At 36.0% G+C, this 24,010-nt stretch overlaps 2 protein-coding genes across 2 annotated transcripts in view; one reads left to right on the top strand and one right to left on the bottom strand.

Annotated features, from left to right (window-relative positions):
* Nucleotides 1–493: 493 nt before the first annotated feature.
* Nucleotides 494–5,454, bottom strand: LOC141406680 (uncharacterized). Its single transcript, XM_073992574.1, has 9 exons — nucleotides 5,347–5,454; nucleotides 5,191–5,277; nucleotides 3,099–3,208; nucleotides 2,941–3,035; nucleotides 2,741–2,872; nucleotides 2,527–2,675; nucleotides 1,054–1,198; nucleotides 742–992; nucleotides 494–676 (listed from the first exon to the last, which is right to left on the bottom strand). The coding sequence occupies exons 1-9, from the start codon at nucleotides 5,386–5,388 to the stop codon at nucleotides 524–526; spliced, it is 1,164 nt and encodes a 387-aa protein (XP_073848675.1). The 5' UTR covers nucleotides 5,389–5,454; the 3' UTR covers nucleotides 494–523.
* A 6,149-nt stretch (nucleotides 5,455–11,603) lies between these two features.
* LOC141387547 (uncharacterized) overlaps nucleotides 11,604–24,010 on the top strand; it is an 80,833-nt gene continuing 68,426 nt past the window's right edge. The window contains exon 1 of the mRNA XM_073957428.1: nucleotides 11,604–12,234. Within this exon, the coding sequence (XP_073813529.1) occupies nucleotides 12,169–12,234 (66 nt within the window). The 5' untranslated portion in view covers nucleotides 11,604–12,168. The remainder of the gene's footprint in view (nucleotides 12,235–24,010) is intronic.

Raw genomic sequence — 24,010 nt, 5'->3', positions numbered from 1 at the left:
TCAGAGAAGCTGAAAAGTTTGTGGCTTTGTGTGATTGGTACGGGAATCATTTTGTTTCTTTCCGTTCGTTGATCAGAGATGATGCAAATGCCAGTGCAACATTCCGATTTATGGATAATATTTTAGAGGTATATGAAATTATGGGACGTTCGATGGTTATAACACAGGGTCCAGATGACTTGGGTCGTGGTGGAAATGAACAGAGTCGTATTGATGGAAATTCCAGAGAAAGGTTAGTGGCCATGTTCTGCGCAAAGTTTTTTTCTTTTTATTTAATTTTACTTTCTTATAAGATTGCCTGCGGTGTAATTGCTCGTTCAGGGTATTTTACAAAACTTCAAAAAGATTTGTGCCTGTGATGGTGTTACGCTATGGGATGAACGTTATAATTGTATACATACCATTAGAAAATGAGGTAAATAAAACAGTAGAACTGTATTGACTATAACATATACCATTGAGAGATTTGGTATTTGTAACATTCAGACCGACTATTGCATGGACAAATGAGGATGAAAATGCCTCAGTTGCTATCTTCAATTAAAATACTTTCATCAACATCAGTTGCCTTAATGCCCTTTTTGATTTGTTGTAAACGTTGTTTACATTTACTTTTATACGATTGGACAATCTTGCCACATAATACAGGTGGTGATATGGATATGGCGGCATGGATCTGTAATATGGGATATTTTCATTTAAATAAACATATTTTTTAATTATATTTGTATATTAATATACCTCCAAATAATCCAATTCCGATTCATATGCAATACACTGATCCAACAGATTGATAACATTGTGAAATTCTTCAGCCTTTAGGAAAAATTTCATTTCACCAATATTATTCTTATACCAATCGGCATAGAGATTTAAATTTTTTGTTATATCCATGGTTACAGCATTGCTTGCACGAGCTTTAAGCAATAAATTCAACATGGACCGTTTGCAAGGTACTGTGGCACATTGTTTCAAGCGGGCTTTTAGATGTTCTGCAAATTAATTTCAAATGTTAAAATTGTTAAAAGGCATTTTAACGATAACATGACTTACTTCTTACAAAAGGACCTGCCTTTTCATTGTTACGACTACACAATGTTTGTAGTATAATTAAATAAAATTTCCAATCTCTGAAATTATCATTGGCGGACAATTTCAAAATGTAGCTCAAAGAATCTTCGATGTTATTCAAGAGTAACTGAAACAAAACAAAACATTGAATAATATTTGTAGGAGGACCGAAAGAGGACAACAGGATTTTTTAAAGATTTTTTGGAGCGTCCAAAGGGGACAATGGAAGTGGATTTTTTAAAGATTTTTAAAAGCATTCAAAGAGGGCAATAGGCATTGATTTTATATGATTTTTAAAAGCATTCAAAGAGAACAGTGGACTTGGATTTTTTAAAGATTTTTAAAAGCTTCCAAAGAGGACAATAGGCATGGATTTTTTTAAAGATTTTTAAAAGCATCCAAAGAGGACAGACTTTGTGGATTTTTTTAAGCATTCAAAGACGACATTAGGCGTAGATTTTTAAAAGCAACAATAATTAACGACAATAAGTCTTGGATTTTTTAAAAATTTTAATAGCATCCAAAGAGGACAGTAATCGTGAATTTTTGAAAGATTATTAATAGAATCCAAAGAGGACAATAGTCGTGGATTTTTTTGAGTTGTGAAAGCATCCAAAGAGGACAATGGGCGTGGATATTTTTAAGGTTTTTTAAGCCTCCAAAGAATACAATATGCCTGAATTTCTTAAAAATTTTAAAAATACAAAGAGGACAATAGTAGTGGGTTTTTAAAGATTTTTAATAGCATTCAAAGAGGACAATAGGCGTGGATTTTTTAAAGCTTTTTAAATGCATCCAAAGAGGACAATAAGCTTGGATTTTGTAAAGGTTTTGAAATGCATCCATAGAGAACAATAAGCGTGGATTTTTGAAGGTTTTTAAATGCATCCAAAGAGGACAATAAGCGTGAATTTTTTAAAGATTTTTAATAGCATCCAAAGAGTACAATAGGCGTGGATTTTTTTTTAAGATTTTTTAAAGATTTTAATAGCATCCAAAGATTATAATAGGCGTGGATTTTTTAAAGATTTTTAATAGCATCCAAAGAGGACATTAGACGTGGGTTTTTTTAAAGTTTTTAAAAGCATTCAAAGAGGAAAATAAGCGTGGATTTTTTTAAGTTGTTTAAATGCATCCAAAGAGGACAATAACAATGGAATTATTAAAGGTTTTTAAATACATCCAAAAAGGACAATAGGCATGGAAGCAAAAATGTCTTGGGTTGTGTTTTGTATATTGGGACATTCGAAGAAGACAAAAGACGTACATTTTCTTTTAACTCAATGTAGATCTATTTCGTTTAAAAGGAAAGATAGAATTACTGAAAGCATATTTTCCACCGATAATCAACGATGTGACGGGAAGACAACAGCTTTATAAAGCAGTCACAACAAATAGATAAAAAATTCATATTTTTCTCTTCGTATGATCATTGGAAACAAGTTTTTAACTTACATTTTCATACAGATCCTTGGGAAATTTCAGTTCATCAACACCCTCATTTATCCAAGAAGAAAAATTCTGGAATGTAACGTTTAAACTGCTCTGGTGGAGCTTAACTATAACATCCAAATGCTTTTGTATTATTTTCAATAACAGTTCACCTTTAAAAGAGGACAATAAAATAATGCTTAGAAATAATCATTAAAATTTTTTCACGCATCCTTACCTGCAGGAACAACATTACGCAGATATTTTGTATAACTTAGGTCATTTAAATCGGATTTCGCTATTAAATCTTTGAATAGATTTTCCAGTGACACTTCCAATATCTCATTTAAACGTATAGCATTCGAAGAGTCTGAAAAAAATGGATCAAGATACTTTTAATGGTCTGAAGATAATTACGACAAAGCTGGTTTCCTTTACCCATTGTGGAATTTATAAAAAGATTAGTTATTAATTCATATTCCGATTCGAGAAAATCATTTAATATCAACTGGACATCTTCACTGCTGTTATAACTGAAATAAGAAATATTCCTGAACTGAATTGAGAAAACGCATGAAAAACAAAATGAAACTTACCTTAAAATAAATTCCGTTGCTGTTAATATACGCAAATCATGCAACATTCCCAAGACATGGAGACTTCCAATATTCCATGGCAATTTACAAAAGAACTTGGCAATCAGTAGCTACTTTTGAATAATTTGGAAAATACAGTTAGTCAACTTAATTATTGCAAAACCAAAATTATCACAAAATTTAAAATAAAACGTAATTTTATTGGTATCATGGTACAAATACACAGGTAGCCGCATCGGCAATCGTCGGCAACATAAGATGTCAAAATTTGACATCAATTCAATGCAATTGACACATTATGTTACCATCAGCTGGCATGATAATGCTACCTGTATTATTGTACCATGATTGGTATAAATGAATATAATTTTTAATATTTTTGTTAGCAGTATAATTCTTACATATGTTTATTAATCTAAAATAATAAAAAGTAGCTAAATTTTACTAAACATTTTATAAAAATTAACAAAAATAGAGAACAACTCATGATTTTCACTGCCAACTAATGAATTGCAAAATTCACAACTTTTCAGTCTTTCACGGTATTTTTCGAGAAGTTGGTCCTATTATTTCGTATGACCAACTTTGACATCAAGAACAGTTTGTAAACGTATCTGAATTTAATAAATAAGTTTCGGAATGTCATATTCCAATGATATTTTTTGCCATTCTTCTTTATTGCATTTTATTTAGTCCCCCAAGTTAGTGGGCGGCCTATTCCCAACTTTTTCCTTCAGGTGTACCCATGAATTGTCGATGGGGTTAATATCTAGACATTGGAACGGGGTGTAAATGACTTTGGTACAGTTGTATAACAACCAAGTCCTACATAAATTAGATTTATTCTTAGGGTCGTTGTCTTGGTAGTACTTATATTGCAATATGTTTGAATTTTCAGGGCCAACAGGTCTAAATTTCTTGACGCTTTTGGTTTGAAACATCTAAATAAACTTAATATGTCATTATTTCCTCCAAAATCTGGATGTTACCAACATCACTGCTTGGTGTACAACCCCATACCATAAATGACAGTTTTCTGAACTTTACGGTATGTATTAAATTCTTTTTCTTTTCCATGGCTGTAAGGGATTTTCGCAACATTTTTTGAGACCCATCGTGATAGTACAGCATAATTTTAGTCTCATCAGAAAATGTAACGTCATGCCGATAATAAAGATGGCGTGAAAAGTTGTCTGTAACAAGTCTGAATAGTTTCTATATATTGTGCTGTGGGAGGGCAATGGTTTTTACCTAGTCACTCGTGATGAGTGCTTGTTATTATGTAGCACTTTTCTGACTATTGCATGTGACACACTTACTCCAACATATTTTTTAATTAAAAAAAAAAAAAAAAAAAACAATTTTCTGGTGCTACTTTGGGCTCTTTCGTCAATTTCTTTAATCACTCTCCTGTCAATTCGTGTGTTTACTATCTTGGGCCTGCATTTAACGCCTTAAGTTTGAGCCTGGCTTCTTTCTCGGTGCGGTATATGATGTTGTATACACTTCTCAGCTTACGAGGAGTGACTTAAAGAATTTCTCTTTCAGATTTACCATTATTATAATTGGAATAGGCCAAATGTAGCATATTTTCCGAAACCGTTTACCTGACATTCTCTTGTTCTGATTATAATGTCTATGTTACACACACAAAAATTAATTTATGATCAAACATTATGAATCTACATGTCCACATACCATAAAAATCCTTTATTGGAAAAAATCGCGGGAAAGATTTTATTGCACATTCATTCATTTTGCAATTATTTAGTTGACACCACAAAAACCAGGTACCTATCCTTTTTGCCTGTTGTTTTTGTTATTTCCGACCTATTTCTGAATTTGTTGGCTTGATGTTGTCATTAACAAGTAAAAGCCCAACATTATTGAAAGAATTTATTGTAGAAATTCCTAATTAAACATCTATTTTTTTAAAAATTCATCGTTTGCAATAATATAGTTGACTAACTGTATGTATATTTTATTTAATCTCGTATTTGCAATGAATCTTGTTTTGCAAATGTTTTCCAATATTAACTGGAAATCTTAAAATCTATCTATGACCTGAATTTTGCACATTTACCCTTTTTACCTTTTCAGTAGCATTTAACGTTTTTAAAAGTTCTAGGATTTCAAAACGTTGACGTCGATTGTTATTCTCCGTTCTCTCTTTAAGGGTCTGAAAATAAAAGAATTTTATGTGAAAATAAAGGAACAATCAGTTGTCCTTACTTAACCATAGACTTACTCTACAAATAAGTTGAAAACTTGGTGCTAGTTGGTAATGCATTTCGCATTTCTTTTAAATTAAATTTTCCAAGATTGACTCTCTAACTTCTTTTGTTTACATCCAAAGCAACCGCCAAAAATCACATCAGCTGTTTTTGTTTAGTTGGTAAAGTAACCGTTTCTCTATAAAGTAATCATTAACCATCTTCACGAGGGTTGATAAGAGAGAAGGGGAAATTATACGGTATAAAATTTTCAAATCGCCAAGAAAACCGTCATATAGTAATTTTACATTTACGAAATCCACTCGATTATAACCATGGTGGAATAGTATTTTTGTGCCATGATTACAACTGTCAATTCCACATCTTATGCTTGGTTTATATTTACGAACTCCACTCGATTTCAACTGTCAATTCCTTTGTGTATACGTCAAATGAAATGTGTATACGTCAAAGAAATTGACAGTTGAAATCGAGTGGATTTCGTAAATGTAAACCAAGCATTTAGTCGCATTTACATCAAAGATATTTAAAAAAATGCGTTCAGTTATCTATTCCATTAAATATCTGTCAAATAAATAACGCATTCGCCCCAAATCGTGGTTTATGCTAAGTTTACATTTACGAAATCCACTCGGTTTCATCTGTCAATTCCATAGCTCAAACGTCAAATGAAATCTCATCCGAAATCCATTGGATTTCATTTGAAGTTTAACCTATGGATTTGACAGATGAAATCGGGTGGATTTCGTAAATGTAAACATAGCATTAGATAAATTAAGTTTTAATAACATCGAAGTGACTTATAGTAAGTTTACATTTACGAAATCCACTCGATTTCAGCTGTCAATTCCATTGCTTAAACGTCAAATGAAATCCAATGGATTTCAGATGAGTTTTCATTTGACGTATACGCAAATGAATTGACAGTTGAAATCGAGTGGATTTCGTAAATGTAAACCAAGCATTATAGTACGTTTATATATAACCGGATTTAACAAGGAAATCCACTCGATTTCAGCTGTCAATTCCATTGCTTAAACGTCAAATGAAATCCAATGGATTTCAGATGAGTTTTCATTTGACGTATACGCAAAGGAATTGACAGTTGAAATCGAGTGGATTTCGTAAATGTAAACCAATCATTTGCTCTGTTCCAGAACCTGCAAGAAGCTACTATCTTTTACTACGATAACATTTTTTTCTTTATGTTATCGGAGAAAATAGTAAAAAATAGTAGATTCTTGCAGTTCGGGAACAGACCAATTATAGTACGTTTATATATAACCGGATTTAACAAACCCACTGGGTTTACGTCATTTATTTGACAGATATTGTATGGAATTGATAACTTAAATTGTGCATGTTTTATAAAACATGTTAAATGTAAATGTATAAAATTTAAACTCCCAAAACATCTGTTTTAAATGCAAGTGTAAAATGCGTTTTACAGACCTCCGTAGGAGGCTTCTATAGAATAGAAGACCTCCGTAGGATGCTTCTATAGAATAGAAGACCTCCGTAGGGGGCTTCTATAGAATAGAAGACCTCCGTAGGAAGCTCCTATAGAACAGAAGACCTCCGTAGGAGGCTCCTATAGAATAGAAGACCTCCGTAGGGGGCTTCTATAGAATAGAAGACCTCCGTAGGAGGCTTCTATAGAATAGAAGACCTCCGTAGGAGGCTTCTATAGAATAGAAGACCTCCGTAGGAGGCTTCTATAGAATAGAAGACCTCCGTAGGAGGCTTCTATAGAAGACCTCCGTAGGAGGCTTCTATAGAATAGAAGACCTCCGTAGGAGGCTTCTATAGAATAGAAGACCTCCGTAGGAGGCTTCTATAGAATAGAAGACCTCCGTAGGAGGCTTCTATAGAATAGAAGACCTCCGTAGGAGGCTTCTATAGAATAGAAGACCTCCGTAGGAGGCTTCTATAGAATAGAAGACCTCCGTAGGAGGCTTCTATAGAATAGAAGACCTCCGTAGGAGGCTTCTATAGAATAGAAGACCTCCGTAGGAGGCTTCTATAGAATAGAAGACCTCCGTAGGAGGCTCCTATAGAATAGAAGACCTCCGTAGGAGGCTTCTATAGAATAAAAGACCTCCGTAGGAGGCTTCTATAGAATAGAAGACCTCCGTAGGAGGCTTCTATAGAATAGAAGACCTCCGTAGGAAGCTCCTATAGAACAGAAGACCTCCGTAGGAGGCTCCTATAGAATAGAAGACCTCCGTAGGAGGCTTCTATAGCATAACTTACCACAGACCAATCTATCGCGTAGTATGTGGTCAACAAGGTTCCTTTATCTTCACCTACTGCCGGCTAGGGACTTGCGGCTGCAAGGGACTAAGATTGTCGCAAATAGCTGTGGTATGCGCGCAAGACATGGTGTCGAATGTGACCACTAAAATTTTGGGGTAGTTTGTGGTCGGAATTCTGCTACAATCGCCTACAGTCCATGTGGTGAACATAGTTGCCGTAGATTTAGTGGAGGTCATTTGCACATTCCTCGCGTGAAATAAGTTGTAAAATCAGTCGAATCAGCCTTTCACAAATGACGTTACCTTACGCCAAGATCGTACAATCATTCGCATACGTTCTCAATGCCGTCAGGAGGGGTGGAATACAGGAGAGATTGAGGTTTGACAGTTCTGGAGGTATTACCCCATCTCCACACATATAATTGATGATCCAACTTTTCAAATTTAGTCAGAGGGTTATCTGTTCGATAACCTCAAACAGAGTGGAGTGCTTGACAGTATCAGAGGCATTTGACAAGTCAAGAGCCAACATCACAGTTCTATCACACGGCTTGCTCTGGTTGATTCCTCGACTAGTATGTGTGGGGATGGCGTGCAGCGCTGTTGTCGGGCTGTTTCAGTATTATCATGGAGATTCTATTCGCCCTTTCACAGATCATTCAGCGTAACATCGCAAAACGTGACTGAGGTTCTGTCTTCCTTCTTTCTAGGGTTCGAGAGTGACTTGACCGTTGCCCACAATTCACTTATGTATTCCGACTCTAAAGTTGCAACTCTTCAGATAATTTAACTACTTGTTCCGCTTATGCTCACCGATCAACCTGTTAACTTTCAGTTTCAGCTCCCTGACTCACTGGTGTTAGAACGACGAAGCTTATTTGCTGTGTGTCGGGATTGCCTGCACCGGATTCTTTTAGTCCGTGCCGGGGCGGATGAAAATCCAGGATCAGTATATGAATTTGTGCTCGGTGTGTCACATTCGCATCTTTACCCAAATACAAGTTCTGGATTTGTCCTTGCGAGGGACTACGACAGGTACAGCTGTGTTGGTGTATGCTGCGCGAACACAGCCCCCACTGAGTCGTTGTCAGATTACGCGACTCCCCCGCAGTCCCCCCAACAGCAGCCGCACACGCTGCCTTTAACACCAGCCTTTGTTGTACCAATCCCTGAAAATGCATATTTTTTGCAATTAAATTGCAATGGATTCCGAGGTAAGATCGAGGAAATAATACCCTTCATGAATCGGAAGAATATCAAGGCCGCGGCAGTGCAGGAAACTCAGCAATAACCGCAGCTTACAACGTACTGGGGAAGGATCTCAACCAGAAGTGGAGGTGGGGGATTGGCTTTGCTATTACACCAGTCTGTTCAATACAGATCTATCTTGCTTGAGCCTGGCTCTTGAGATCTGTACATGGAATGTATTGAGGTAGCAGACAGGTGTGGAACTGGCTAGGTATAAATGGCTGTACTCCAGTTTATAGGCTCAACAATAGTAACTTTTGGAAGATCATAACCGTCTGGTCTTAGGGGACTTTAATGCTAATGCATGAGTTGTGGCATTCGGTCCTCGGAAACGACTGAGCTGATAGATAACTCTACGTTTTGTGTCACCGTTCGCCGTCATTTCTCTTGGATCAGACCATCTCCCCATAGTTGCCTTCATCAACAGACCGCCCTATTTCATCACCTCTGAACGCCGCACTTTCGTCAATTATGGGAAAGCTAATTGGCCGAGCTTCAGAGTGTTCATTATCACCGCTTCAGAGAACCCATCTGATGTTGGGCTAGCAAAAAAGAACGTTTCGAATCATCATTACGGCTGCTATCCATATACCTGCTGGTCGAATACCCGATGTGAGCCAAAACTTCCCAGCAGAGGCGACGGGATTAACAAATGAACGTGATGAGCTTCGCCGTGCCAACCCCAGCTACCTCAGAGTCAGGGAGCTGGCACAGGAAGTTAACAGATTGGTCGGTGAGCATTAGCGTAACAAGTGGTTAAATCATCTGAAGAGTTGCAACATTGGAGCCGGAACAAGTGAATTGTGGGCAACGGTTAAGTCACTCTCGAACCCTCGAAAGAAGGAAGATGGGACCTCAGTCACGTTTGGCGACGTTAAGCTGACTGATCGGACGAAGTGCGCATGTTATTTCAGTCGGCAGTTTGTCGAGCAGCCCAGAAGTGACAGGGCGAAGAGAAGAGTACTAAGTCGCATTAGATCTCTTCCTGTCGAGGATGAACCACCACAATATACCATGGATGGTGTTGCGAATGTCATCAGGAACGCAAAGGCGTTGGGTCATGATAGAATTTCCATGGTAATGCTGAAACAACTGGATGTTCGAGGAATAGAGTATCTCAGAGTAGAGTATCTCTCCCACGTCGTTCTCGAAGTCTGCAAAATGGACAGGGTGGTCCCGCTACTGAAGCCGGGCAAGGCGCCAGTATTGTCCACTAATAAAGTGCAACACGATGTACAAATATTCAAACCTCTCAGAAGACCGACCTGAGATCTGCAACAGGGTGCCGTTCTCAGGTCGGCATCCTTATGTCTTCAATGAACCATATACATGAGGTGACAAAGGTCTCGTTGCTCCGTTGTTACAGTGAGAGCCACCATAATCACCACTCACGCATATCAGGTAGGATCCTCATGATCTAGAAAAGAGAGGTTCAACGTTACAAGAGGGAACCCCACACTGATTCGCAGATGCCATAAACAAATATCGTGTGAATGCGGTCCCCGGAAAACACATCCCATCTATCGCAGCTGAGGAGCGTCAGCTGACACGACACACCGGATTAGTTTTCGCTCAACTACGCTCGGGATGATGCAGTTGCTTGAATTCCTATAGGACAAGGATCGATGACACCGTGCAAAACACCTGTCCAGCATACGGCACAGTCCCGCACAACACACTGCACATTTTCAACTGGTCTGCCAAACCTCTTGGCTGAGGGTATAAAATGGCTGACTGTGGAAAATTTTTCATTTATTGTCCGGTGTAGATAAAGGAACGTGTTTCATCAAGTCTCGATCTGAGACCCTTTAAGGAACGCTCTCCACTATCGTACACATTTGGCCTCTAGGCGTAGTTTTTGTAAGAATATTCTTTCATGGACCATCAGCCCCCTAGGATGGATTTTTTAAGAATATTTTTTGATTGACCATCAGCACTCTAGGCGTGGATTTTTTAAGAATATTTGTTCATGGACCATCAGCCCTCTAGGCGTGGATTTTTTAAGAATATTTTTTTATGGACCATCAGCCCTCTAGGCTTGGATTTTTTAAGGATATTTTTAATGGACCATCAGCCCTCTAGGCATGGATTTTTTAAGAATATTTTTCATGGACCATCACCCCTCTAGGCGTGGAATTTTAAGAGTATTTTTTGATTGACCATCAGCCCTCTAGGCGTGGATTTTTTAAGAATATTTTTTCATGGACCATCAGCACTCTAGGCGTAGATATTAGTATCAACACTCAAATTAAATGGCGGAAATACAAAACTGAATTGAAGGAGCCCTTAGGACACTCACAGCCGAAGACGACCAAATACAATCTGGAACCGTGCTAAATTAGAAAATGAAAAAAAAAATAGAAAATATGTTCAATAAGTTAAGGATAGTTTGAATCAGATGTATATTCTATGTAAAATAAATTTCTTATGGTCCTGATCGAATTCTTTAATAAATACAATATGAATCACAAGCTATACCGTGACACATGCCTCCAAAATAATTCTTCTTCTAACAATTCACCTCACTCTCTAGCTCTTTGAATGCAGGGCCAATCTCTTTGCCACAATATCATCCATGAAATCAAAAAATCCCCATTTCGCTGAGTGTATTTGATAAAATTTTTGATATATTTTTTTGTTTGTTTGTTAATATAGAGATCTCTAGTAAATATACGACAAAAGTATAAGCGTATTATGAGCGGGTGGATAGATGGATGGACGGATAGCTAGCTGGTGGAATAGATATTTAAATTTTAATATTAAACTTTACAGTATTCAAGTAGAGAGCCATCACGACGCACGACAACAAAAGAACGGAACGTTGCGAATAACAAAAAAAAGTGATAACATAATTTTCCTTAAAGAAAAAATATATATTTCTTTCAAAGTAAATCTAAAGCGAAACTAAATAAAACAAAAAAAAACCAAACCAAAGAACCAAAACAACAACATCAACAAGTTAAGAAAAAGAAAATAATCCGTACATATAGAAAGAATTCTGTTCATGTTCTGAAAAAGTAATTTCTGAAAATATAACGGCAAAGCACACACCAACAAACCCAAAAAAAAAAGAAATCATCTCAACAAAAATATTGTCAATGATCCTCAACACAAGTGGATAAAGTTTATTTTTATTGAAAATCTGAAAGAAAAAGAAAAAAACAACAAAATTTAAAGAAAAATAAATTGTATCTTTGTGACAAACAACGTCAAATATTGCCTCCCAGTTTGGAGAAATTTGCGCAAAAGAACACAAAAATTACCAAAAATATACACTTTTTACAGTTTTTAAAGTAACACCGCCTGACGCAAGCGTAACTCAACAGCTTCAACATGAACGACATCAGCATTATTTTGATTTGTTTGATGTCTCTACCCTTCATACTTTTCATAATGAGAGTAAGTAACGTTTAAGAACATAAATATAAATTGATATAAATATTCAATAAGAAGAGACTATAGTATAGGTTGCATCTGAGTTTACTTTATAGTACAGTTAGACTTGGTCGACCAAATATGTGTAACTTCGCAAGTAAGAAGTACTTGCACGTGTTTGCAAGTACTTCTCAGTTCTCTTTTACTGAACAAAAGTTGTAAAAGTTTGTAAAAATTGTTGGGTTAACGAACAGGCCTAATAATTTGTAAAATTGTTACTGGATTGTTTTTCGCATTTTACACTTGCACTCAAAACAGGTGTTTTTGGAGTTTACGTCATTTATTTGACAGATATTGTATAGAATTGACGTTTAGACTATGGTGGATTTAGCAAATCCAGTCGATTTAACTTGTCATTTTCATACAATATCTGTCAAATAAATAGAGATAATGCACTTAAACATGTTATACGTGTATAGTCTAATGTTTGGTTTACATTTACGAAATCCACTCGATATCAACTGTTAATTCCTTTGCGTATACGTCAAATGAAAACGCATCTGAAATCCATTGGATTTCGTTTGACGTTTAATCAATGGAATTGACAGTTGAAATCGAGTGGATTTCGTAAATGTAAACATACTATAACAGGCGTTTGATGCATGTTTTATAAAACATGTAAAGTGTAAACTGCGTTTTACTTTGCAGAACAATGCAAAAGATCTTATAGCTCATTTAGACTAGCCATAAATCCTCAACTGGGTTTAATAAATCCAGTACAAATCTCATTGCATTTACCTTTGGAGGATTTAAATGGCAGTCAGCTGATTTTTGTTCATAGCACAATTCCCAAGGTAGATGCATCAGTCCATCCCCGGCAAATTTATATAAGGTAAATGCATGAATTACAACAACTAACAAATTTACAAAAACAACATTGTTATTATGGAAAATTAAATGTCAAAAAAATATTGATTAATGGGGTCGTTTTCAAAAATTTCTTAGGAAATGCATAAATACATTTTGAAAATCCTCCAAAATAGAATAAATTTGAATCAAAATGTAAATATAAAGCATAAAGAACTGTCATAGGTCATTGTTATTACACGTTTATGATGAAAAGAAGTATTTTATGGTAGCAAATTTCGAAGTTTCAAATTTCATGAGTAGCCCTATTACATATTGAAAACCAAATTTACAAAAAAAGTAAAAATACAGCTGATTGTCACTTCTACCTTCCATAAATGTGCCTTGAGCCCATCTAATCGAATTTGAAACGTCAAAAGAAGTTGTTGTAAATGCGCTAAATCCGGCTGATAAAGTCATATCTAAATGGCCCATTAGATCCTCACAAAGTTTAAGGAAACAGTTCTCAGCCAATTTTAACCAAGTGTTATGGGGCATTCAATATAGCTAGCTTTATTCTTCTCTGTGGTAATATCGGTACCTTCTCCACAAATACAGATTGAGCCACGTTCGTGAACACATTTTAAATTCTATTTGGGGAAGTATCCCTCAAAAGTTACAGCTATAAATCATAATTTTTTATATCCTCAGCATTAATGCTATATTCACTTTCATACGGGATATATTCACTTTTATACGGGCAAAATGTGTCTCACCGTAATAATGGTTTTTGACCCCAAGTATGTTTGGGCGAAATCCGTTTCAGACGATTTGGAGTCGATTTAGCAATGTCCGTCCGTCTGTCTGGCTGGAGCGCATGATAACTCGCGAACGGATCCACCCATTCGGTCTAAAATTTGGCTTTCGTGATATTATGTCCAAACTTAGTTTAATTTCGAATATGGGTTATATCGGTACACTCCTTCCAGTACCTCCACCACAAAAGTTCGAAAATTGTCGGAAAATTTGCTCGCACGATAACTCTTGAAAGAAGTAACCGATTTGGTCCATACTATGCACATCGTGAAATTTCTACCAGACCTATGCTTGGTTTACATTTACGAAATCCACTCGATTTCAACTGTCAATTCCATTGCTCAAACGTCAAATGAAATCCAATGGATTTCAGATGAGATTTCATTTGACGTATACACAAAGGAATTGACAGCTGAAATCCACTCGATTTCGTTAATGTAAATGCACTATTAGTTCAAAGTAGCACCTGTTGTTCAATACTATTTATATTCTCAGCCTTTAGGCTAACGAGGTATATACACTTACCTAGTATGCCTCCGCGAAAAATGGCCCCAAATTTGACCCCAATATGGCTCAAACAATTTTAGCCCAAAATAATGCAATATTATGCTAAGTTTACATTTACGAAATCCACTCGATTTCAACTGTCAATTCCATAGCTCATCTCATCTCGATTTCATTTGACGTTTAACGTATGGATTTGACAGTTGAAAACGAGTGGATTTCATAAATGTAAACCAAGCATTACCCCAACAATAAAATGAAAAATGGCCCAAAATAAAAAATGAAATTTCATCCCAAAAAATCATTAATTTTTATTAGTTATATAAAAACAACCATAGTATCTTTGACATGTTCTCTACAATAAGGACAAAGAAAATGTTCAGATTTCGCCAAAGTGGATGTACAAGCAGAACAACACTTCAAGTGTTTGCACGGAAGCATCACCACATTGGCTAAATTGTCTCTGCATACTACGCATTCTCTATCATTGTTTTCATTTTCTGCGGGAGCTTCTTCTTCTCCAGAAAGATCTTCCTCAGTTGAATTTTCTTCAAAAATGTTTTCTGCGGGAATTTGCTCCGCTACAATATTATTGTTTTTATGTACCATTCGTGAGAAAAAGATGGCTACCGTGATTTTGCCTTCAGTCAATAATTTTGTTGTTTCCTCTGTCAAGGAGTCTTTTATCACACTATTTTTCTCTCGGTACTTTTTGAAAGAAACTCCACTTTCTGCAAGAATAGAGAAATCTCTACTCTTAAAATACTCATCACTGTGTAAGGCTTTCACAAATTTAAAAAAAAATTGCATTTGATGGGATACATTTTCCCAATACGCCGTTATAGGCTTCGACGGCCGAAGTGGTACGTGTGCTTTGATTATAAATACTAAGGTTTTCGCAACCGATCTTAAAATTATTAAAAATTAGATTATTCTTCTATAACAATATAATGTGTCTACCTTTTTCAACCACTGGTTTTCAAAATATTGCAAAATTTTTGAAAAGTGTCTTTTGCCATCCATTACATTTATATCCACTCTGACTTGGCGAAATCCATCTTTTATCATAGAAGGTGGAAGAAGTGGGAGGACCAACAACTTATGATATGCTATGGACGCCGGCTTAGAAGTTCGAATGTAGTTTAGAAGATGTTTACTCTTCACAGCATTTCTTCTCACTGCTTGACAGAAATGGAACCTACATAAATATATTAAAATAATTAGAAAGTATACAATTAAATATTTTTATAATGCAAACAAATTCTGTTTTTAATGTAAAATATTTAAGTGGGAAACATTTTTTTTTCTCATTAGCCTCTTCAATTTGTTACTCATAAAAATTTTTCCCCACTTAAATATTTTACATAAAGGTATATTTTATGATATGTTTGAAATCGATTTCTAATTGTAATACTTGTGAAGGAGCATGGGTGAGTTTGTTTTAAAAATCGCGCGATTCATTCATTCCTTCTTCTTCTTCTTTATTTGCGGATCCGTTATTCGGATATAAAGCGGTCATACAATAGTATACATTACATTTATATATATCATATGTACATGTTATGTTATTTTATTTTATGAAATTATAAACAGCTCTCGATTTTTAGCAGCATGTAGCAGATTTGTTTCATCTCTGTATCCTGTCCACTCTTGGATGTTACTTAGCCAGTATATCTCTCTTCTGCCTCTTGGTCGTTGTCCTTCTATGTTGCATTTAATAATGCATTGTATAAATCTGTATTTGTCATTTCTCATCAGGTGTCCAAGGTATGCGATTTTTCTCGATTTGACCGTGTGTAAGAGTTGCCTGTCGACATGCATTCGTCTGAGAACTTCTTGGTTTGAAATGTGCGATGTATAGGGTATCTTAAGTATTCTTCTATAGACCCACATTTCAAATGCTTCAATTCTTTTTGATTCGTGAACACATTTTAAATTCTATTTGGGGAAGTATCCCTCAAAAGTTACAGCTATAAATCATAATTTTTTATATCCTCAGCATTAATGCTATATTCACTTTCATACGGGATATATTCACTTTTATACGGGCAAAATGTGTCTCACCGTAATAATGGTTTTTGACCCCAAGTATGTTTGGGCGAAATCCGTTTCAGACGATTTGGAGTCGATTTAGCAATGTCCGTCCGTCTGTCTGGCTGGAGCGCATGATAACTCGCGAACGGATCCACCCATTCGGTCTAAAATTTGGCTTTCGTGATATTATGTCCAAACTTAGTTTAATTTCGAATATGGGTTATATCGGTACACTCCTTCCAGTACCTCCACCACAAAAGTTCGAAAATTGTCGGAAAATTTGCTCGCACGATAACTCTTGAAAGAAGTAACCGATTTGGTCCATACTATGCACATCGTGAAATTTCTACCAGACCTATGCTTGGTTTACATTTACGAAATCCACTCGATTTCAACTGTCAATTCCATTGCTCAAACGTCAAATGAAATCCAATGGATTTCAGATGAGATTTCATTTGACGTATACACAAAGGAATTGACAGCTGAAATCCACTCGATTTCGTTAATGTAAATGCACTATTAGTTCAAAGTAGCACCTGTTGTTCAATACTATTTATATTCTCAGCCTTTAGGCTAACGAGGTATATACACTTACCTAGTATGCCTCCGCGAAAAATGGCCCCAAATTTGACCCCAATATGGCTCAAACAATTTTAGCCCAAAATAATGCAATATTATGCTAAGTTTACATTTACGAAATCCACTCGATTTCAACTGTCAATTCCATAGCTCATCTCATCTCGATTTCATTTGACGTTTAACGTATGGATTTGACAGTTGAAAACGAGTGGATTTCATAAATGTAAACCAAGCATTACCCCAACAATAAAATGAAAAATGGCCCAAAATAAAAAATGAAATTTCATCCCAAAAAATCATTAATTTTTATTAGTTATATAAAAACAACCATAGTATCTTTGACATGTTCTCTACAATAAGGACAAAGAAAATGTTCAGATTTCGCCAAAGTGGATGTACAAGCAGAACAACACTTCAAGTGTTTGCACGGAAGCATCACCACATTGGCTAAATTGTCTCTGCATACTACGCATTCTCTATCATTGTTTTCATTTTCTGCGGGAGCTTCTTCTTCTCCAGAAAGATCTTCCTCAGTTGAATTTTCTTCAAAAATGTTTTCTGCGGGAATTTGCTCCGCTACAATATTATTGTTTTTATGTACCATTCGTGAGAAAAAGATGGCTACCGTGATTTTGCCTTCAGTCAATAATTTTGTTGTTTCCTCTGTCAAGGAGTCTTTTATCACACTATTTTTCTCTCGGTACTTTTTGAAAGAAACTCCACTTTCTGCAAGAATAGAGAAATCTCTACTCTTAAAATACTCATCACTGTGTAAGGCTTTCACAAATTTAAAAAAAAATTGCATTTGATGGGATACATTTTCCCAATACGCCGTTATAGGCTTCGACGGCCGAAGTGGTACGTGTGCTTTGATTATAAATACTAAGGTTTTCGCAACCGATCTTAAAATTATTAAAAATTAGATTATTCTTCTATAACAATATGTGTCTACCTTTTTCAACCACTGGTTTTCAAAATATTGCAAAATTTTTGAAAAGTGTCTTTTGCCATCCATTACATTTATATCCACTCTGACTTGGCGAAATCCATCTTTTATCATAGAAGGTGGAAGAAGTGGGAGGACCAACAACTTATGATATGCTATGGACGCCGGCTTAGAAGTTCGAATGTAGTTTAGAAGATGTTTACTCTTCACAGCATTTCTTCTCACTGCTTGACAGAAATGGAACCTACATAAATATATTAAAATAATTAGAAAGTATACAATTAAATATTTTTATAATGCAAACAAATTCTGTTTTTAATGTAAAATATTTAAGTGGGAAACATTTTTTTTTCTCATTAGCCTCTTCAATTTGTTACTCATAAAAATTTTTCCCCACTTAAATATTTTACATAAAGGTATATTTTATGATATGTTTGAAATCGATTTCTAATTGTAATACTTGTGAAGGAGCATGGGTGAGTTTGTTTTAAAAATCGCGCGATTCATTCATTCCTTCTTCTTCTTCTTTATTTGCGGATCCGTTATTCGGATATAAAGCGGTCATACAATAGTATACATTACATTTATATATATCATATGTACATGTTATGTTATTTTATTTTATGAAATTATAAACAGCTCTCGATTTTTAGCAGCATGTAGCAGATTTGTTTCATCTCTGTATCCTGTCCACTCTTGGATGTTACTTAGCCAGTATATCTCTCTTCTGCCTCTTGGTCGTTGTCCTTCTATGTTGCATTTAATAATGCATTGTATAAATCTGTATTTGTCATTTCTCATCCGGTGTCCAAGGTATGCGATTTTTCTCGATTTGACCGTGTGTAAGAGTTGCCTGTCGACATGCATTCGTCTGAGAACTTCTTGGTTTGAAATGTGCGATGTATAGGGTATCTTAAGTATTCTTCTATAGACCCACATTTCAAATGCTTCAATTCTTTTTTGATCTGCACTTTTGATGGTCCAAGTTTCTACGGCATATAATAGTATAGACCAAATATAACATTTGACGAATCGTATCTTGGTTGCGAGACTTAATTCGTGATTTGTAAGTGTTTTTTTGTATTTAAAAAAGGCGTTTCTGGCCATCTCCACTCGGCGCTTTATTTCGTTTGAAATATTCCATTGGTCGTTAATTGAAACGCCAAGGTATTTAAAAGTTTTTACACGTTCGACAAGTTCATCTTTAATACTCAGTGACGTTTCATAACTTGCATCTTTCCGACTAACAATCATGTATTTTGTCTTTTTTGTATTTATTTTGAGGCCATATGTTTCACTTACGTACGTGAGCTTGTCTAGGAGCTGTTGTAGCCCAGATATACTGCCGGCAATAATTGTGGTATCATCAGCGTACCGTATGTTATTTATAATTTTACCCTGAACTCTTATTCCAATTCGTTCTCCTTCGATTGACTCATGAAATATTTTTTGGGAATATATATTAAAGAGGAGCGGTGATAGTATGCACCCTTGTCGGACTCCTTTTGATATGGGAATGTCGTCAGTCAGTTCACCATTTATTTCGATTCTTGCAGTTTGGTTCCAATATAGATTCTGTATACACCTAATTTCGTTTTCTTCTATTCCTATTTCCCTCAGTATATTAATCAATTTGTCGTGTTGGACGGTATCAAATGCCTTTTCATAATCGATAAAGCATATATAAACATCTTTGTGGACGTCTCTGCATTTCTGTACAAGTAATTGGATGGATAGTAGGGCTTCTCTGGTACCCATACCTTCCTTGAAGCCGAATTGGGACTCTCCCATAACTCTTTCACATTTGGAGTAAATTCGTTTGTGAATTATTCTTAGGAAAATTTTTAATATGTGACACATAAGGCTTATAAGCCTGTAGTCACAACACTTTTTTGCATTAGATTTTTTTGGTATTGCAATAAAAGTAGACTTCAACCAATCATTTGGATATTGGCCAGTACCATACACATGATTAAAAAGTCGTGTAATGAGTGAGATGTTGTTTCCATCAATTAATTTTAAGATTTCGGAAGGAATTTCGTCGGGTCCTGTTGATTTTTTATCTTTTATCGATTGAATCGCATATTCTACTTCGGCTGTAGTGATTGGGTTTCCCGTTATATAATTAATTGTGTTCTGATCATTTCTTGATCGTTGGTCGTCTGTGAATAATTGTTCAATATAGTTTTTCCATCGATCCTTTATGTGTAATGTCTCGAAAATTGGCTGATTGTTGTCATCCATTAGTAATGCCGGTGATGCCTTCCTATACACTCCTGCGGACTCTTTTAGTTTTTTATGTAGATTATAGTCATCATGAATGTTTTGCAGATGTTCAATTTCTCTACATTTTTGATTGAGTAGATCATTTTTTGCAGCTCGGGTAGCAGTGCGAATTTCCTTGTTGATTTCCCAGTAACGTTCATAGTCAACGTTTTTGTATTTCCTTCGTTCCTCATGAAGCTCCATAATTTCTTCGTTCATCCATTCTTGTTGTGTTCTTCTTGTACAGTTTCTAAGATAATTTTTTGTTATTTCGCACATTGTGTCCTTGACTTTGTTCCATATATTTTCTACATCGTTTGAATCGATGACTTCCAGTTTGTTATTAATTTGCATCTTCACTTCATTTCTGGTATATGGGTTATTTAGTATCTCAGTATTTATCTTGTGAGACTTTTTCTTCCTTTTTTTAATTCGTGCAATTTTTAGCCGAATATTGAGCATCAACAGGTTGTGGTCGGATGGTACTTCAGCTCCTGGGTATGTTGAGCATTTCGTTACACAAGATTTAAATCTGCTGTTGATCATTATGAAGTCAATTTGATTTCGAACGATATTCCTTCTGTTATCTACTGGTGATCTCCATGTATAAAGTCTCCTGGGATGTAATCGGAATGTTGTGTTTGTAATGGTCATCTTAAACTCTTGACAAAATTGAATTAATCTGTCTCCTTTCTTCAAGTCCATACCTTCCAGTTACTCCATTTACTTCATCATTCCCCACTTTGGCATTAAAGTCGCCTTGAACTATAGTTATTTCATGTGATTTCGTCATGTTTAATAATTGACTTATTTCTTCATAGAAATGTTCAACCTCGTCGTTACTTCCATCACATGTAGGGGCATATACCTGGATAATATTTAAATTCAGGGGCTTTGCTGAGATTTTAATCATCATAGTCCTTTCAGACATTGGGACAGAACCAATCACGCAGTCTGCAATGTCTTTTTTGACGATAATGCCTACACCCTTCCTGTGTATCCCTTCCATATTTCCTGAGTGGTATACTACAACATTTTGGGATTCAAAATGGCCGCATTCTGTCCACCAGGTTTCACTGACACCTAGTATATCAATCTTAAGCCGATTCATTTCATTAATTGTGTTGTTTAATTTGCCAACTTCGTATAAACTTCGGACATTCCAAGTTCCAATATTCAGTTTTTGCTTGTTTTTACCTCCGGGGATTCTTAGCACCCTCGTTTGGCCGGAGACTGAGGGCCGTGTGTTTTGGTTTGTGTTGTTCATATTGTATGATTTTCAAGGGAGATTACTTCAGTGGTTTCCCGTTGCCTTCTGAAGGGTTTACAGTTTTCCATCTAGTTTTCAGCCGCTCCGCATGGAGTTCAGACGCTGTTTGCTGCCGCTTTACTTAAAGTCAGACGCAGCAACCTGTTGGTCCGCGGGACGTATTTGATTTCCGTCCTACCACCCATATCTGGGAAGCATTCCCCTATCCGCCACCTGGGGACGCGCCCTATAGGGGTTACAGGTTCCCCCAAGGGATTCATTTTCATTCCTTCACAAGTATTAAATTAAAAATCGATTTCAAACATATCATAAAATACTTTTTTATTATAATATTTTAATTATATTATAAACTTACCAACATCCAATGCATTTCACGTTTGGAAAAATATTTTTTAAGGAAGTTCTTAGTCCCTGCTCGTAATCCGTTACTACCACAGCAGGATTCATATCAAAGATATTCTCCTTTATGTATTTCAACATATTACCATACGCCTGTATAGTTTTCTTATCCATTAGCACGAAGAATATGGGAAACATCTATTGAAAATATTTATTTTAGTGTTTACAAAATATTTTAATTATTTGTTCTTACTTCGTTGCAGTACTCGATATATATCACGAGCAATTGGGTGAAACATCCACTCGGAACGATCTTAAAAGTTCCATCAATTAAACACTTCCCTTGATGGTCGCTAACGTGGTATACGATTAATTTGATCGATTTTTGTGAAGAAACGTATAGTCATTTTCCACAATACACGCAGTGTAAAATGGTTTGGGATTCTCCATGCCTTGGGTTTTTCCATATGACTCTCATACTGCTTCTAGGGTGAAAGCATCGATTATTTCCCTTCCATCTTTGGGAGTAGTTATAAGATTTTTTGAAGCTCAATCTATCAAATTCTAAATTCTTCGTCTCGCTTTGTAATCTGAAAATTAATTATTTGTTTTTGAATAGAAATTTATTAAAGATTGAGATATGTACTTACCTCCCAGTGACATTTCTAAAAGTGGTCCTCACACCACTAATGGCACTTGGCTGAGCTCCCAAAGTTTTGGAAATATTTGCACTTTCGTGCTTGATTTCGTTTAGAGCACACAGTTTTTTATATTCATCTTCTTCGTGTTCGTGGTTATGGTTTATGAATTTTTTAGGATAAGTACAGGTTCCATCCGGATGATAATTCTACCTGGACATACACCCATCGCGCCAACATTCATATTTCACCACGTCTTTATACACCGACTTTTTCTTGTATATCATTTTATCTTCTTTTAAAAGAGCATTTCAAGGTCTGGACAAAGATCCTTTGGACCTTTTTACCGAAGATACTACTTGTGGTCATGTTTACAATAATATTAATATAATAACATTAACCAAATATTTGCTCCAGCGACCGGTAGTGTGAGCTTACTGGGAGCAAGTGAGCATACATTTCAATGCATTATTTACGCTCACTTGCTCTCAGTAAGCGTACATTGCCGGTCGCTGTAGCAAATATTTGCCTAATGTGACCTTACCTTTAGACGTTTACATAATACTCTTATTCGGGATAAAATCTTAGAGGAAATATGGAGAAGAGGTTTGCCCCTATCGTTTGATCATAATTCGTATTTACTTCCTCGGGTACGCGTTTCTCCTGTCAGATGGTGGTAACTAGGTGATAAAGATAAAGTTTGAATATGGACTATATCGGTTCACTCCTTCGGGCACGTCCCACACAAAATTTCGGAAAAGTGCATTTTAAGACCTCCTCTCGAATCCTTTTGATTTTTGTTGTAACAACTTGTATTTGCTGCTCCCATTATAACGTGCAAGTTTTTTCAGGGGCAAGTCCATACTTCCTGAGAACATGGTCTAAAAGCTGTTAAAACCCGCCATGTCACCTTGTGCTGTGGATGGAGCGCGCGGTAACTCTCGAACGGATAAACCGATGCGATCCAAAATTTGGCAATCGTAATATGTTGCCCAATGTTAAATCAAGTTCTAAGATGCGCATTATCGGTCCAATCCTTTGGTTACCTCCCCCACAAAAGTTCAAAACATTTCGCTAAAATGGTGCCCACGATAACTCTCGAAGGCAGTAACCGATTTGGCCATACTTTGGACATCGTAATACGAGACATAATTCAGGTTAGAATATGGACTTATATGTCAACTCCTTCGGATACCTCCCACAGCGAAAAAGTGCAGAATAGGACCTCCTCTCGAATCGTTTTGATTTTTCTTGCAACAGGTTGCACTCAATGCCCCTATTACGATGGTACAAGTTTTTTCAGTGGCGAGTTCATACTTCTTGAGAAATTGACACGAAAACTGTAAAAACCCCTACGGCCATGATGTGTAGTGGCTGATGCGTACGACAACTCCCGAACCGAATATTGCGTTGGTCCACACTTTGAATATCGTAATATTTCTTCGAATATTAGATGAAATTCGAAGAAGGTGCTTATAGGTCCACTCCTTCCGGTACCTCCCCCACAAACGTTTGAAAATATTCCTTAAAATCGTAAGCGCAATATCTCATCAAAACGGTGCA

This window comes from Musca autumnalis, unplaced genomic scaffold, assembly GCF_047663935.1.
Source record: "Musca autumnalis isolate F117 unplaced genomic scaffold, ASM4766393v1 scaffold_5, whole genome shotgun sequence".
Taxonomy (NCBI): Eukaryota; Metazoa; Arthropoda; class Insecta; order Diptera; family Muscidae; genus Musca; species Musca autumnalis.
Note: the sequence above shows the minus strand (reverse complement) of the source record. Positions and strands in the feature narration are given on the sequence as shown.